Below are 18,675 nucleotides of genomic sequence, written 5' to 3'. Positions count from 1 at the left end.
TATATTGGTGGAGTCATATTACAGGGATTCTAGTGAAGAATTAGGAAAGATTCAGAAGGGGCACAATCAAGAGTCACTGTGATTATCATTATGTGGAAAGGTTATTAAAATGGGCTTAGAGGATGAAGTCAATGGTAGGTCTGCCAGGCAGTGGGGCTAGGATTTCATCCAGAGTCATTAAAAATCTGAATAGGACATGACTGAACTTTTGAGGAGTAAAATGTCTAGAGGTTAACAGATACAAAAGAAGGGAACTGGGAATGGAATGTGTTGGGAAACATTTTGCTACGCAGGCTGTAATTAATGCATACAATGCACTGACAAAGCAGCAGATGACTCTACAATGTATTCTCAAGGAGTTATACAGACAACTAAAAGACCCAAACATGACACGTACATGCAGCAGCTGGGAAGGCAGAAAGACCATAAGAGACTAAGTACAGTTTAGTTCGTTCCTCTCTTTCTCACACATACCCTGCTTTAACAATCTTTCTTCCTCACATGTTCTTGTCCCTAATTCTCCATCTCTCCTCAGGGTAGCAATGTAAGGAGAGTGTACAATCAGCAAAGGTCAGTGATACAGTAATATTTGGATGTAAAATCAAGGGACAATTCTAAAAATGTGGATTTGTATACATGGAGATTTTAGATTCTTCTGTTTTCTTAAGAGGGCTTAAAGTGTAGGAAAATGCTCTGTCCCCACCCATATTCAAAGGCCCATAGTGGCTGGGCAAAGGTAAACTGGATAAGTTCCCTCAAGATCCAGTCACACTATGTTTATGATGTTGCTAGGTGGTGACATGATGTACTTGCTTCTCCTTTCCCTGTGGCAAAAAGATAGTTTCTTCTACAGACCTGCAAACTCCTGCTGCCTAAAATGCAAGATTGGTATAGACCGTTAAGGGAAATAAAGGTAAAGTTGGAAAGAAAGGGGAGGGGGAAGAATAACAAAAGGAGAAAAAAAAAAAGATTTCAAGAATATCTTTTCCAGGTGACTATGTCTGAATGAATACAGGCTAAAACTCCCCTCAAACAGTTTTCTATTCTCTGCCATCAGGCAGTTGTAGTCTCCTATTTTGTGCTTCCTTCTGGGTTTTATGCACCTCATAATGCCTTGCATAAGGTGACCTAGGTTAACAGCTCTTTAGAAAAGCTGCAGAAGTGTCACAGTATCAGTTCTTAATGCTGCAAAGCATCCTGCTTCATCTCAGCCCTGGAAGGAAGTGTAAAATGCAAGAACATGACTGATAGCTGGGGCCTTGCCTGGTTACAAGAACTCAGGGACAATGAAAGAATGGAAGTCTGGTAACTGGTAAGGAGAGGGTAGATACAGGAGACACCTACTACATCTAGTTTCAGAGAGCTGGACCAAAAGAAAATGAAAAGGGATTCTTGTCACCCATAGCGTGGGATCCCTATAGCCTTCTCTTTCACAGCATGGGTCTGGTTCTCAGATCTTATCAGATCCAGAGCACAAATAACCTAACAGCTTGCTCTTCTTTTAGCTCCTCCAGCTGGCACAACTGCCTCTATTTAGCCCAATGCCACTGGCTGGTCTCCCTAAGAATCTCTGTAGTGAGGGTAGACACCTGTTGTAGAATCTCTGCTTCGGGAGCAACTGTCAACTTTTCCCTGTTAAGTATCTCATTAAACAGTGGAGGTTGGGTGGGGCAATAATGAGTAATGAAGAATTATATAGTAGTGGGGAATTAGCTCATTCCCTTGAATGCTCGTTGCCAGATTTTTAAAGGCTTGGGTGTTTTTTAATGGTGCATGGTACTTTTTGCAAAGAAAGTGTGAAGTTGTCTTTTGAGTGTTGGCTGCATTTGATTGAAAAACATTTTCAGCCTTGACTTTTTTTCCAATTTTTTTTTGGTTAGAATATACTCTAAAAATTCATACAAACTGCAAGCTACACCACAGTACACACCGTGGCTTGGACTATTCTGCAGAATCTTGTAAGAACTATCACCAGCTTTCTTAGCACTATTGACAAGTAAAGAAGACTGATGGACTCCAAAGCTTAGCTCAGTATTAGAAAGGCACACCAGAGAATTGTTCTAGTAGCACAAACTTTGCCTATCTGAGGGCTTGTCTACATCACAAAGTTGCAGCGCTGGTGAGGGGGTTACAGCGCTGCAACTTAGGAGGTGTACACATCTGCAGGGCATCACCAGCGCTGCAACTCCCTGTTTGCAGCGCTGGCCGTACTCCCGTTTTGTCTCAGGTGTAGAGGATCCAGCGCTGGTAATCAAGTGTAGACACTTACCAGCGCTTTTCTTGACCTCCGTGGAATAAGCAGGTATCCCAGCATACCTGAGGAAGCCTCTCTGGTAATCAAGCAGGTCTCCTTCCCCGGTTTGCTCTCGCGTTCCCCGAACCCCCGTGCAAGCAGGTCTTCTTCCCTGCGGTTTGCAGGGGGGTTCGGGGAACGCGAGAGCAAACCGCGGGGAAGCTGGTCTCCTTCCCCGGTTTGCTCTTGCGTTCCCCGAACCCCCGAGCAAGCAGGTCTCCTTCCCTGCGGTTTGCAGGGGGGTTCGGGGAACGCGAGAGCAAACCGCGGAGAAGCTGGTCTCCTTCCCCGGTTTGCTCTCGCGTTCCCCGAACCCCAGTGCAAGCAGGTCTCCTTCCCTGCGGTTTGCTCTCGCGTTCCCCGAACCCCCGAGCAAGCAGGTCTCCTTCCCTGCGGTTTGCAGGGAGGTTCGGGGAACGCGAGAGCAAACCGCGGGGAAGCTGGTCTCCTTCCCCGGTTTGCTCTCGCGTTCCCTGAACCCCCCTTGAAGCCGCCCAACAGCGCTGCAGTGTGGCCACATCTAACATCACTTGCAGCGCTGGTTGCTGTAAGTGTGGCCACTCTGCAGCGCTGGCCCTATACAGCTATACTAATACAGCTGTAACAACCAGCGCTGCAAAATTGTAGATGTAGACATACCCTGAATATCCTTATAAAGCCTCCTGAGGTTAAGCATGGTGCAGAGTGGGATACAGAATGCACATTAGCACAACTGTTCTCAGTTAGGCATGTGTGTTTATAATGAAACAGCTGTAGTTCTTGGACTAATCTCTGAATACTTTACAACTGCCACATCTTAGCTGGCAAAATACAATACTACTGTAATTTACATTATACACCATGACCACAACAAAAGTATTTCAATCAAGCAGACAGAAAATTACTGTATCTGTCATCATATGAACACACCCACGCATACCTCCGTGCAGTCCATCTGCCCTTGGCGCAGACTGCTTCAGTGCCGAGACCTTTCATGGGTGAAAAATGAACTCGGAGAATGATTCTTGACTAGGCTAATATAAGTCAGTTTATGATAGCACATATAACTTGTGGTGGGAAAAAAAAAGAGAGCTCAAAATTGGGGGAAGGTTTTTTTTTTTTTTTTTTTTTTTTAATTCTGCCATTTCTCTTATTTCCCTGTCTTTAGCTCTCCCACATTTTTTCCAGCTCCCTAGAAAGCCTAATGAGCTTCTTATTCAGATCTCAGCATTTTGGGAGTGAAGGGAAGATGCATAAAGACCTCACAGGGTAACAGTCTTTTTCTGAGGTGCTGAACGCCCATCGCTTTCACTGGAGTTAATGGGACCAGCGTATCCACAGCACTTAAGAAAACACTTATTAGGTGTCTAACTATAGGTACCTAAGTTGGAAAATATTTTTCAACATATTATGGTCAAAAGGTCTTCAGAATTCAAACTCACAGGGTTGTCTCTTCATGTGGTTGATTTTACCAGCACATCCCCAATAGATTCATAGCTTTACTATTTTATGCTGGGATGCATGTGATTCTCAAGAACCTGATTAGAGTTTAATTTACTAGCATTTCCTTTTCAACCCCAAAAGATACTCAAGCTGATTAAAAAACCAAGTTCAATATTTTCACTTTGTATATTACTCCAGAGCAAAGCCCTTTATAGTCAGAAGGAGAGTTTCTTATCTGTTTTCTGACTATTGTTCTTGAAGATATATGTAGCAAAAAAAAACAAAACAAAACAAAACAAAACCAACCAACCAACAAAAAACCCCAAACTCTTTCTTGACCTTTGGGTATGATGGCCTTTAACATGACTAAAAGTAGCAAACATGTTGGTTGAACCACTTCACTGAAGAAAGCACATGCGTCTGTGTATAGGTCTTTTCTTAGGATTCTGCTGTCATTTTAGATTGTTCAAAGAGGATCACATGCCACTTTCCGAGCAAATATCCATCTAGTTTATAGTGTTAATAATTCCTCCCAAAACAACAGGGTATGTACCAGGAAATACCATGAATAGAGCTACATAGCAGTAAAATAGCCAAAGGCACTTAGTACATAAGATAATTGTCGAAACCTATAATTTAACTTTCAGTCTAACCAGTTATTGCTGAAATAGAAAGAACACAGGAAAGTGTAAGAGTCTGCTCTGACCAGATTGAAGGATATTATCTTATAGCATAGGCAAATGAACAGTTAATTTTGCTTTTTTGGGGTACTTGGGGCATACTAAAATGAAGTAAACCTATTTATCCTAAATATAGGGCAGGCAAAGAATAGCTAGAATGTAGCGTCATTGTGAAGAATCTGAGAGTTACCATGTATGATATACTGAATGAGTAACAGTAATAAAAAAGCCATATTAGTTGATTTTATACAGGGTTATGATGTCTAAAGAGAGGCAATTATTCTACACCACTTGGCATGTTCTAAGCCTCAGCTGGACTTCTGAATTCAGTTTTGGTAACCACTTTGATTTTAAAAGGATGGACAAGCTAGGGGAGGTTTAGAGTAAAAAGGATGAGGGGCTTGGAAAACGCACCTTCTCAGGAAAGATGAAGAGACCTGGATTTGAAAAGTGTGCAGAAAAACAAAATTAGAAAAAAAAAAGCTTTAAATACATACAATAAATATATTGTTTGCTGTGTTGTAGCCATATTGGTCCCAGGCTATGAGACAGACAAGATGGGTGAGGTAATCTCTGTTATTGGACCAACTTCTGTTGGTGAGAGAGAGAAGCTTTTGAGCTCCGCAGAGCTGTTCTTCAGGTCTGTGAAATGTAATCAGGTAGCTGTGACATGCTAATAGCCTTTCCTACACTGGAGGAAGAGCTCTGTGGAGCCTGAAAGCTTATCCCCTCTTTCACCAACAGAAGTTGGTCCAATAAAAGAGATTACATCACCCACCTTGTCTCCTCAAAAATATTGTCATATGATAAAGAGGACAGGGATCAATTAGTCTCTATTTAAGAGGACAGAATGAAGAGTAATAATGGGTTTATGATGGGGCAGAATTTTTTCTGGAAAAACTATTGGGAAAATCTATATAACAACAAAAACAGGCTGTGAAAGGGAATCACCATCAGAAGCAATATGCGAGGTTAGACTAGACAGAGATGATTTCAGAAAATAAAAGCCCTGTTGATTAGCCCTGTGGAAGGCCAGATGCTCACCTGGTATAGTTTGACATAGCTCCATTAAAGACAACGGGCCAAGCCAATTTATACCAATTGAGGACTTAGTACCAGCCATTACTATATTCCGATACAATATGATGCAATAATGAAATAAATATTTCCCAAACCTCAATACTGATTCCTTGATGTATCAATGACAAAACCTCTACCAATTTCTGACGCCAGGAAATAATTAGTAATTCTGTAAATTGAGAAAGAAAACAGCCCATTAAACCACTGTTACACATAACCCACCTGAACTTGGACACCTCTCTCAAAACAACCCTTTAACTTGCTCTGTGTCTGTGTCAAGGTCAATGTCATAGAAGCAAGGCCTTGTAGGAAGTCCTGGCATGGTGCTCATCTGTGGGGACAATAAAATAAAGTTACACTCCTGCAATTGTAAGCGGATAATCACACTGTGCATATATACCTTTGATGAAGTGAAAGGCTAGATTGTTATTCATGGACTCAACAACTACAGCTGCAATTTCTTTTAAAATGTCAAACCATCTGCTACTTCAATTTATTTTTTAAATCTGAGCTTATGAGAGACAGGAAAGGGGAAAAAATAAGAACTGTTACAGTGTTTAAGGTTGTAAACTAGGAAGACGCAAGAGTGACCTTCTTCACAAAATGCAGACACACTCTTGATTTCTTTGTGCCTCTGAGTATTTATCCATTTAAAGTTATGATACAAGGAATTTTGTAGATCAAAGTATAGGGCAATACTATGTGAATTCCCCTGGCACTACACACAAGTTAAACCGTGTGTCTTTGTGAATGAAAGCAGCACATGGCAAAGGAATTAGTCTTAACACCTTCATGACTATGGATACTTAATTAACACCAAGAGTGAACTGAGATGATTAAAATAAATTATGGGTGATTCCTATTTCATCATTTAGGAGTTCCCAGTTCTTGGGCTCCATGCATTTTTCCTGAGAGTTCCCAGCACCAAGAAGTTATAGAGCCTGCAGTGAGCACTACAATGCACTAAAGCAGTAACAGTTCTGGCAGAAGATCCAATCCCTGTATGTTGGCTGAAATATAAAGCCACAAAAGCCTGATTAGTTCTAATTATGCATAATTAAGGCCCTGCTCCAGGATAGCACTTCAGCCTATGCTTAACTTTAAATAATGGGAGTAGTCTCACATACTGCCTACTTCTATCTTCACCTTGATTACTTATGCTATTATTTATCATCTGTATTGCAGTAGCACCTTTCAAAAATTGCTAAGTGACTTAGGAGCCCATTTTCATAAGTGTTATAGGCAGTTAGGAACTCTACATCTCATTATGCTTCTCAATTGCTTTTGAAAATAGGACTTAGGCTCCTAAATCACTTAAACACTTTTGAGAATTATAATCCCTATCAAAACATGCAACAAAATAATGGCCCTTGCCCCAAGGAGCTTACAATCTAACTAAGGCTACATCTACACTATGAGTTTGGAGTGCAATTCCCAGCTTGTGCAGACATACTCACTCTGAACTAGTGCACTAAGAACTGTAGTATAGCCAAGGTACACAGGCTATCTGTCCTGATTACAAACCCGCCCACACCCTCTGGGCACATACTCAGTGTGGCTAGAACATGCTGCTGCCTGTGCTACCCTGGCTACACTATTATTTTTAGTGTACTAGCTCGGCCGAGAGCTAGCAGTATATCTGTGGGAGCTGGGAATCACACACTTGGCTTGTAGTGGAGACATAGCCTATATGTGCTTAAAGTTAAGCATGTGCTCAAGCGTTGAGCCTATTTGCATCAAAATTTTATTAAAAACAAAACAGATCTATGGACTTTTGAGGACCAGGATCTCAGCCAGAATAAATCAGCATAGGTCCACTAAAGCCAATGTTCAATCTGGCCCTGAGGGTCTCTCCTCAACATCAATTTAAGTATCTGCTAGGGAAATGAAATTTTCTCTGGCCACAGTGAGAGCTGCACCATGCTGATGGGTCTCAGAAAAGGAAAACATATGCTTGCTATTTTAGCCCTAGAGAGCCAAGTTTAATGGCCCCTCTCTGACTGGAGTTGTTTCTAGTTCTCTATAAGTCAACCTGTTTTAATGCATGTACAATGATCTAGTTAGCATTACCCACTGCTTTTACACTGCAACTGTGCCCTGAAATCTATTTTAGTATTACTATTACAATAGTGGAAAAGAAACAACAATATCACTTAAAACTCCCTCACAGAAACTTAAATACTCATGTATATTATATAAAGTAACTTCACTTCCCCTTTTTGCGTTAATCCAAGGGGGAAAGGAGTTCAGTTTACATGGATTAGTGATATATTCTGTCTTCTTCTAATCTAGATCAACTGCTGATGGGAAACAAAACTTCAGACATTATGTTTCCTCCCCCCCCACCCAAAATAGTTTCAGTTTAGTCATTTGTGATCTTTTATTACATTACAGGGATATGAAACCCTGCTAGTTTGCATTAAACAGAGGCTCTTACTCAAAACACAGTATTGTGTAATTACATATGTACTCCTCACTTAAAGTCGTCCCAGTTAACATTGTTTCACTGTTACATTGCCGATCAACTAGGGAACATGCTCGTTTAAAGTTGTGCAGTGCTCCCCTCTAATGTCATTTGGCAGCCGCCTGCTTTGTCCACTGCTTGCAGGAACAGCAGCCCATTGCTGGAGGAGGCTTGGAACCAGGGTGGACCAGCAGCCCTCCACCAGCTCCCTGCTACCCTAAGTTCCCTGTGCTGCAGCTCTCCAGCAGGCTATCAGTTGCCAGGCAGTTCAGCTGTCCCTCCCCCTACTGCCATGTGCTGCTCCTGCCCTCTGCCTTGGAGCTGCTCCCCGAGCCTCCAGCTTGCTGTGCGGGGGGAAAGGAGGAGGGCTAATGTCAGGGTGTCCCCCTGCCCCCTGCCCCCCACTTACCCCTTCTTCTCCACATAGAGCAGGGTGGGGACACAGACGAAGAGAGACAGAGCGCCTGGGGCAGCAGCTGCTGTCTCAACTTCCTGATCTACTTAAAAAGACAATGCACTTAAGAGTGGGTAGACTTACTGAAAGGGACAGTGTGCATTTCTCTCTCTCCCACACACAAGGTGTGTGTCTGTTTCTGTCTGCTATGTTGTCTCCCCTCCCTCCATTCCCGCTGTCTTGTAGAATGAGAGGCTACATTAACAACGTGTTAACCCTTGAGGGCTCAGCTGAGTGCTAGTTCATCATTTAGCACAAGGGTTCTCAAACTGGGGGTCGGGACCCATCAGAAGGTCATGAAGTTATTATATGAGGGGTTGCGAGCTGTCAGCCTCCACCCCAAGCCCTGTTTTGCCTCCAGCATTTATAATGGTGTTAAATATATAAAAAAGTATTTTTAATTTAGGGTGGGGGTGGCACTCAGAGGCTTGCTACGTGAAAGGGGTCACCACTACAAAAGTCTGAGAACCCCTGATTTAGCAGCAGGACATTCCTTGGGAAATATCCCACCCTCTAACTTCACCACCTCAACCAAGCTTCACAATCATCATAGCTGTGAACAGTATTAAATTGTTTAAAATGTATACAGTGTGTATATCTATATAATATATAGTTTTTTGTCTGGTGAAAAAAATTTCCCTGGAACCTAATCCTCTCCCGCCAGTTACATTAATTCTTGTGGGGAAATTGGATTCACTTAACATCGTTTCGCTTAAAGTTGCATTTTTCAGGAACATAACTACAACATTAAGTGAGGAGTTACTGTATTATGTTGGCTTGACTTCTTGAGGAATGTTGACACTGCAATCTCAGGTATGACTGCAGTGCTGATAGATGTACTGACACTAGCTTTACCTGTGCTAGCACAGCCAAAAATAAAAGTGTAGACATAGCAGGACAGATTTCAGTGTGGACTAGCAATGCAAGTATGTATCTAGCATCTCTGGTTCAGCCCTTGCTACCACATTGACACTGCTGTTTTTAGCCATGCTAGAATGGGTATGTCTATCCATGCTGCAATCACTCCTCAGGTTGCAGCACAGACATACTCTGGGCTAAAATCTGGGATATTGTCTTTTCTCTGGGGACCATATCTTGCAATTGCAGGGGATGCACTAATTTGTGATAGCAGGTTTTTTCCCGTTTGTGACTTCTCAAACTGAAGGACTTACCTCAATATGAAATTGCCTTAATAAAATTTACAACATTACATGTATACACCTCCCCTGAGACTTTGGTTTCTGGCTGTATTGGAGATGGCTTTGCTATAACCCAGAGAAAGTGAGCTCCCAAGTTCCCTATAACTTGTAAAGTAGATCTACAGATATGTACATCCAAACACATGGACAGTCTTCATTCACTCTATATAAACATCACATCCTAACAGAAATAACATTCTTAAAATCACCGGTTCTAAATTAAAGTCAAACTTTTTTAAATTAGTTAATACTTCTCTCCTCGTATAAATCACTCAGAGGCCACTAAAGTCAATGGAGTGATGCTGATTTACACCAGTTGAGGATCAGTCGCTGTGCTTCTAATTCCTTGCAGAGTGACACCCAAAATGATTTTCATTAACGGATGACAAACATTGAAATTTTCTGAAACGTGAATTCCAAACACTTTAATATTAATGCAGGGGGCTTTAACTCTTTTGACACAGAGGAATGAAGTGAACACAAGGGAGTGATTTCAATTGTATTAAAATCCCCGCTGCATAAAAAAGTATATTTTATCTACATCACAGTACAGAAAACATCTTCTATCTCAGTGTATCACAGAGTAATACTGACATGCCTTGTGAGTTTCACCATTGCCCACAGTTCTGAAAAGCAATGGTGAACCTGAGTAGATTCTCTGCTGTTGCCAGTTGTATGCACAAATGTAACACAGGACAGAATTTGGTCCTTTATCTTTACTACAGGGTCACAAAGGAGGAGATAGCTGGATGGTTTATGGGATTATTACTGACTGATCCCCTCACTAGTGCTCCACTATTTTATAAAAATTAAAAAGAAATGACAGAAAAAAGGTTGCTCAGTAGATTGCAAAGCAGGTACAATAGGTTTGACAGGCTTACTTTCTGCATGGCTGCATATTCTGAAGCAAAGCTCCCTCCCCTCCCCTGCTTTCTACTTTATCCCAAAAGAGTACAGGGTGGGATTAGTGTTTGTGAGTTTACAGACTGATCCCAAACCCAGCAGGTGGAACTCAGAAACCCTCCAGAGGTAGTGGGAGCCTGGATCTTCATGTACAGAGGGTCTTGTTAATCTGCCACTGGTTGCTGCACATGCTGTACCCTGCTCAGTGGATAAATAAAAGACTTCAGTCTCCAAGCCTTGTTCATCGTAAATAAGCAGTAAGTAAATTGACACCAGTATTTTAAAAGTAAAAAATAGAAGCAAATAATGGGCTTTGAAAGAGCAAGTTCTCCTATTAAAAGAAATCACTTGGGTAATTAGCCAGTTTTCAGCAGGGAAAATGCACTGAAACAGCAAATAAGAACTTCACACAGTGCCTTTCAAGCACACCAGATCCTGATGTGTCTCACAGTTTACACATCATATATACTACACAGGGATCACTACACCCACCATTGATATTCAGTGACCTCTACAATGTAACGTGGCTGCTAAGTAACACCACACAGCAAGGCTACAAAAACAGGTTGAGGTAAGTAGCCGTGAATGAGAATGTTATCCAAATGAAACTACAGGTGGAATTTAGGTAGGCAGACTAAAACTACCCAAACTAGAATGTAATGGCTATTACATCTTCTCTTGCCAAAACTGCAATGGAATTTCAATAACCACGGGTGGTATGGACTTCAAGTTTAAACTCTTCATTCAATATATCTGAATGTTTTCTCCATCCAAGAAATCTCATCTACCAAGAATCCACCCAGCTTTTAAACATCTGCTAAGAAATGCAACAAGGGAATTAAGTATCAGAGGGGTAGCCGTGCTAGTCTGGATCTGTAAAAGCAGCAGAGAGTCCTGTGGCACTTTATAGACTAACAGACGTTTTGGAGCATGAGCTTTCGTGGGTGAATACCCACTTCGTGACGAAGTGGGTATTCACCCACGAAAGCTCATGCTCCAAAACGTCTGTTAGTCTATAAGGTGCCACAGAACTCTTTGCTGCTTTAACAAGGGAATTGGGTGCAAGATTGTAGGAACTCACTTGGATCAATAATTTCCAATACGATATTTGCAATTCTCTACAAACCCCTGAAAGTTTTCTTGTAATTCTGCACTACAGCCAATAATCCTTCAGAAAGATTTTGTGATAGGTGCAACTCTTGTGTTGATGGCTACACTATTATGTGCATGTAGTTATAGTATTACATAAACAATGCGGTTTGGAGGAAAAAGCAATATGCTTTAAACATAAAAGTTATTGTGGGGATTATGTTAATAATTATACTTCTTGGAAACCAACACTGGCAAAATAAAGCATGATTTTAGTTGAAAAAGGTCTAATACAACTGCTATCTGTCTTAGGTATTTATGACACTGGAGTTTCAAAAAGGTAGGATACCTATGATTCCTTACAAGAGCAGGGTGTCAGTTATGCTTAAGGAAGCTTCATTAAGGCTGTTCTCAGAAACCTTGCTAATATTGAGCTACATCTAATTTTCCTTTTTTCGGGGAAGGGTGGTGAAAAAGTTGTGGTAGTAGCACTCTGGTAGTTTCTGCAAACCTCTGGTCCCCTCAATCCCAGTCAACCATGTTTTAGGCTTTGGTATTGGACAGAAAATGCTCTGGTTGAGTTTAATGATTAATTCTTAGTGATCACAGAAGATAAAAGGTAGGATTTTCAAAAGCCCGCAGCATTAGCCTAACTCTGCTATCACTGAAATCAAGGGGAGATTTACCACTGATTCCCAGAGTGTCTTTTGCTGATTGCTATGGATGTGACAGCAGCCTTTGATATCATCAACTGCCAGATATTGCTGAGATGCCTACAATCCCTAGAAGAGTTGGACTAACTCAGGCTACATGGCATCTGTTCCTTTCTTCATGAGAGGTCCCAGAGAGAAACTTTGAACAATTGCTTGTGGCACTTCTGGAATTGAATCACACTATCCGCTAGTGAAAGTAACATTTTAAGCTATTTAATTCTCATATTAGTTAAGTACGTGTGTTTGTTGGATATGCCCAGTACAGATAATTTGTTATATTTTTAACACATTTTATTCTTGCAATAATGTCTCAGAAAATTTAATCAACACATTAAGTTATTGTTGACATACAGATCTCTATAGAGGATACACGAGTTTCTTGCCAAGAACTGGTTAGAGGTATTTGTTTTTTTTAATCAGTTTTTAAAAAAGACTTATTCGATAAAGAGGAATTTATTTGCTGACTTCCTTGGGTGCATATTATTCAATCAATATAATTGATCTAAATAGCTATTTTATATACAGGACTTGGCTCTGCTATACCTGTGAAGTTCAAAGACAGTCAATGACAATACAGGAAAAAAGGATGAGCCATTTCTGATTGTGTTTTTCTCCATATTACTGGTACTTCACTTTTGCTCAGCTTGCTGTCACACGTGCTATACTATATGCTAAATAACACATATCAAAATCTCAGTCCACCTGCATTTTAGGCATTTCTAAAGTGCCTATTGCTACATCAGTTAGGAACACTTCTGACAAACAGAAGACATTTGGTGGTGTATCTTCTGACACGCCTACAGGCAAACTGATCTTCTGAAGTCACAGAGAAATGTGTTGGAGTTCATGTGGCTACATGGGTGAGTAAATGTTCTCCATTTACCCACTTCCCAGCTTGACCCCTGTGCAAAGGGCCAGACAGAAGGCCTGTATACCATTTAAGTCTCACCTAAATGCTAATCTGAAGCCATAGGTGATGCATAAGGCCTAGGCACAGGGATGACTTTCACCCCAGTGTGAATTACAGTTGACAATCAGGCTCTGAGATTCTGTTAACCAGATTTGTCAAGGTTTCCCAACAGGAACTATTTTGCTTAGCTTCTTCTTTTTATTATACAGCTGCCTATCAGTGCTTGACGTAACCTGCCTCTTATTTCCAATATATAAACAAATAAAATTAAAAATCCTTATAGGAACTGACAATGCCTTAGCCGTATTAGCACAATGGTATGATTTTAAAAATAGATGGCTTGAGTTCTACAAGCAATTCATGTTTAGTGACTTTCAGATACAGTTCAACATCTGTCTGCTTTACAAGCATGGGAAGATCTGTAAATTAGAGAAAAAAAACAGAAGATTATGCATCTCAGACAAAGAGTTGAAACCAAAAGAACTCAGTCAGGAAATTTCTCCTTGTTGCAGTTTATGGAGTTATGTTGCTCCCACTGTGGAATCTGAGTTATTCACATTATCTAATTGTGTCCTTTTGCTAATTAAATAATCTGAGACAATTCTGAATCCCTTGAAACTCTGAAATTGTACAGACAGCAGATGATGTTTCTCAAGGGAACATGGCAGACTTATAACTTGGGATAGTTTATCAATAAAATCCTAAAAGGGAGGATTGTATATTCTCTACCCTCTCCACTAAAATCAATATAAGAGAAAAACTCCATTTATGAAGATCACTGCATGCATGCAGGCGTTATATTTACCTTGGTTTTAATATTACACATAAATATACAGGGGCAGCTCCTAAACCAGTGGTACTCAAACTTTTCCTGTCACACACCCCCTTACCATGGAATCTGTCCATCCCTCCCCCCCATTACTGCATTATTGGCTCATCAAAGGAGCTTGGGTTGCAGGCAGAGCTGGAGGCTAAACTGGGGAAGGAGGAGGAGCTGGGGCTAGAGGCAGAGCTGGCCTGGGGGTGGAGAGGGAATGAGGGCAGAGCTGGGCTGTGGGTGGCACAGGGGGTGGAGCAGAACTGCGGCTGGGGCTGGAACTAAGCTGGGGTCAGAGTGGGCTGGGTGGTGCTACCTCCTTACTGGTGCTACCTCCCTACCCCCCAGGAGGGCTAGCCCAAGCCCTGCTGCACTCACCCCTGAATGTTCCTCTGTGCCTCCTAGAGTGGGTGCACCCTACAGTTTGGGAACCACTGTCCGAAACTGATGTAAAGGAACTATGATTATTTACACCAGATGAGGATCTGGCCAACAATTTTCTTTGCTTGAATTACTCACAATCTTAATGCCTGTGGAGCTAAAGAGACCTTGTTAGCCAGAAGCAATCGCGTAGGTCCCTGATACTGCAAACACTTACACAGGTTCTTAATCTTAAGCATGGGAGTAATCTCACTGACATCCATCAGACTTGTACATCAACACAGGTCAGTTTACAGAATCGAGGCCCTATAAACTTCAATAGTAGCTCACTTTTTCAATAAGAAAGTAAAATAGCATAAAAGTGAAAGCAGAATGAGAGTAATTAAAAGAAGAAGAAAAGCAATATTTAATGCAAAGAAATACAACTGATATGGCTGGCTTGAAGCAATAGTGGAAATATATACCTACTAAGGGAATGATGTAGAGCTATCCCCAAAACAGAATTAGCTCTTGGAAGTGACCTTCAACCTGCCTCTTAGAAAAAAATAGAACAAACCCTCAGAGTGGAAAAACACATGGATAATGCAGGCAAGTTGGGGCTTTCTTGGAAAAGAATCAACAGTTTTAAAAAAGCCTAATAAATTAGACTTAGAAATTACACTATTTCTCAAAAAAGCTATTGTACTAACTAACTATTTTAAAAATATAATTTCAGCATGCGTCAGTGCCTCAAAACAAATACGTGGTTTATGAAAGTTGCTCAGCAACAAATTTTTTGTCAGTGCTTAAAAGATTAATTATAAGGTTTTATGAAAATCTGTCCAAACCTGGTAACATTCAGACAATAAAATCAAGTTCACATTTCTTTTTTTTTTTCGGAGGAAAGCTTAATATAAAGGAGGCTTCTTGCACTCAGAAGCCTCATAAAAGACACATAAAACATTAATTCCTCCCACAAGAACAAAATAATGCTTATAAAGAAGATCTGCAACTTTAATCAATTCTATTGCCTGCAAAGAACTCTGCTTCCCTGGCATGTTGCCTGATTTTAGGCACTGACTACCCCGATATCAGTTTTTCCATTGATTTTTTTTTTGTGATGGCTTCTTAAGCAAGGGCGGGGCCCCCACATGTTTGAGATGTGCTGGAGTTGCTCTGCCTCAAGGAAGTATTGATAATCTCTGGCAATAAAAGAGAGACACATTCCTTATCTGCTTTCACCATCCAGCTGGAGTTTAAGATATTGTTTACACTACAGAAAGCCCTAAATGGCCTGGGACCAGTCTACTTGAATGATCACCCCTTTCTCCCAATTGCATATTGTCACAGTTCCAGACAGTAGATCGCTTGAATTGGATTGCCCTTATACAAAAGAGAGGGGGTGACTAGCAAGGCTCTAGAACTCTGGAATTTGCTTCCTCTTTGGTCCAAAATAGTCCAGCTCTTGGTGACCTTTTGGGAACACCGCAAAAGACATCTGTTTCACCGGGCTTTTGGAGAAGGCTCAAGGTATGCTTCCTGGATAATGGAAGGGCAAAAAGACATTTTTTAGGTATATGGCTGGGCAAGTTCCTGTTGAATTTTAACACGGTTGAGATTTAAATGTTATTGTTGGTGAGTGTGTTAGAGAACATGGAGGCTTGGATGGATGGCACATCTTTAGCTATTTCAAGAAAAATAAGTACATAAATAAATAAGTGAAGTGTATGGATATAACTCACAGGTGAGTTGGGCGAATCTCCCTCAAAAAGCAAAATATATTTGTGCATCACATACATGGCAGCAATTTCTTTAAGTGGAATAACTCTAGCATTTTCATCTTTGAAGATACCAAATTACATCTGAAGCTGGAGATAAGTCGCCTCCCTAATCACAGTACAATACCAACCTTTTAGGTTTTACTTGAAAGATAATCACCTATTCTGAGATTGTGTGGGTCAAGTGTTCAGATGCAGCTTCCAAATTTGCATGTCTACTTTGGGGACACACAATTCTCATAGTCACTTGTCCTAATATTATTATTTATCCACAGCATCCACAATATTCTTGGATGCTTTACAAATAATACAGAAACACTGCCTGTCCTGAAGAGCTAACACAGTCAAGGACAAACAATGCAAAAGTGAGAGCTGCAAACAGTAGGTAAAGAAATATGATGAGGAAACTAGGGTTACAAATCTGAGGTGACTTGTTCCAAAGTATGTTCCAAATCCCCCTTCAAGTATAACATGCTCCATTATCCAACCCCCACATCCTTCCTCACCAGGCAACCAGCCTGACTCCACACAGCAACTCTGGATAGAGAGCATCTACACCTCCCATGAACGATCATTCTCTTCTTTCTACTTCACTTCTAATAGCAGAGCCTCCACAGGCTGTTTCCATTCCTGACAAGCTGCCTGCTGATCAGAAAATGCTGATAAATTCTCTCAGGAAGAACTAGTCCATCAGAGGTGGCAGGAAGGGGGTCCTATTTCATATGGCTTCAGGGAGCATGGGTATCACAGATGCTTGGTGCCCTTGGGATATTGTCCCTCAATTATCTGGTGACCAGGACCAAATGTCAAACAACAGGTTCATTGACATCACAGGAATCCAGAAGTTGACAAGATAGAATTAGGTAACAGTTTTCAAATACATAAAAGGTTGTTACAAGGAAGAAGGAGAAAAATTGTTTTGAGGATAGGACAAGAGGCAATGGGTTTAAATTGCAGGAAGTGTGGTTTAGATTAGACATTAGAAAAAAATTCTTGCCAGGGTGATTAAGCACTGGATTAAATTTCCAAGGGAGGTTGTGGAATCTCCGTCATTGGACAAACACCTCTCAGGACTGGTGTAGATAACCTGCCTTGAGTGCAGGAGACTGGACTAGAAGACCTCTCGCGGTTCCTTCCAGTTCTATGATTCTACATTCTATGTAACTCCTCTCTCCCTTGCTGGTATCCAGGTTCTGTAAAAAGAAATGTTTTGGGGTTGAACTATCCCCCGAGAAAGTGCAGCATCTCCAAACTAATTTTCTCTGCATTTATTGAAAACTGTACATTTCACACCCACTATTTTCCCACAAGGGCCAGCCATCTATAAATCAGGTATCATGGGGGAAAGTCCAATTCGGCACTCTGCTGCCCTACTATGGCATTTTGTTTAAAAGCCTCTTCTTCTCACATGGAATTTCAGCTGATTGCAGCTGACAGATTGACACCACTGCTGAAAATGTGAAACTACTATAAGTCTTAGAAGATGAAGGAAAATGGTAGCAGGTAATTGCATAAAGCAGACACAATGTGTGCTCAGTACTCAGCACATTTCACTCCTTCCAATTACTGATGCCTTGGGAAAATGGTCAGGTTCACCTAGGGTGACCAGATATCCCAATTTTATAGGGACAGTCCCGATTTTGGGGGCTTTTTCTTATATAGGCTCCTATTACCCCCCACCCCCATCCCAATTTTTCACACTTGCTCTCTGTTCACCCTAGGTTCACCTGCCCCTAACGGACACCAAATTTCAGCATTGAAAAACCCAAGAAGAATGCAAAATTTTACTGAATAGAAAAATATGTAACTATTGATAAAGTGACTCCCTCAGGAATAGTTAACCAGATCCACCAGCCTCTCAACAGATGCAGAGTTTTCTGAAGTCTGAGGGTATAACATACTGTAAAAAAAATGAGCTAGTTCTGTACAACGTCAACCTGTAGGTTACCCAGAGAGGGGATATAGCAGAGGACCAGCTTGCTATTTTTTTTTTTTTTAAACACGGTCACGTTCCATTTTTAATCCTGACAATGCGTTGATTACATGGTCTCATAATTTAACTTCTAGAAGCACTTAAAAAGAGCTAATGGCCATCTATTAATTACCCAAAGGGTTGCAATCTTTCAGAAAATATCTGAAATGAGAGGTCTTCAAGAGGAGGGGGAGAGGGAATTGAGTTCATCATGTTAATTTCATTTCAGTAGACATTACCTAGCTTTCAGGACATTGGAATAATAAAATCCAGGATGCAGATTTCACAGAACAGCTCGATTTCTCTGTCTTTGTCATTATTTATTTCTCATGAATGGTGCCTAATTGAAAACTCCAGAGACTGAAATGTTTTTTTTAAGAACAGGTGCACTGCAGACAGCAATAGCACAAACTTCTCCATCACTGCAACATCAGTGTGCCTCCGCCTTGACCAGGGGGATCAGCTCTAGACATCAGAGACTAGTTAAGTCTCCACACCCATGTGGTTTAGTGATGTGAACATCTATTCATTAGGAACTGCA

General features: G+C 41.0%; 1 protein-coding gene across 6 annotated transcripts in view; it reads right to left on the bottom strand.

Annotated features, from left to right (window-relative positions):
• MTHFD1L (methylenetetrahydrofolate dehydrogenase (NADP+ dependent) 1 like) overlaps positions 1-18,675 on the bottom strand; it is a 286,291-nt gene that overhangs the window by 21,941 nt on the left and 245,675 nt on the right. For 4 of the 6 annotated variants that reach the window (XM_030556572.1, XM_030556577.1, XM_030556573.1 and 1 more), the window contains one exon: positions 5,698-5,806. The exons of 1 other annotated variant lie outside the window; for it this stretch is intronic. In XM_030556572.1, coding sequence (XP_030412432.1) covers positions 5,717-5,806 — 90 coding nt within the window. In that variant the 3' untranslated portion in view covers positions 5,698-5,716. Of the gene's footprint in view, positions 1-5,697; positions 5,807-18,675 lie in introns of those variants that run through there. One more of the 6 variants, XR_003999635.1, reaches the window with a different exon arrangement.

Source organism: Gopherus evgoodei, chromosome 3 (assembly GCF_007399415.2).
Source record: "Gopherus evgoodei ecotype Sinaloan lineage chromosome 3, rGopEvg1_v1.p, whole genome shotgun sequence".
Taxonomy (NCBI): Eukaryota; Metazoa; Chordata; order Testudines; family Testudinidae; genus Gopherus; species Gopherus evgoodei.
Note: the sequence above shows the minus strand (reverse complement) of the source record. Positions and strands in the feature narration are given on the sequence as shown.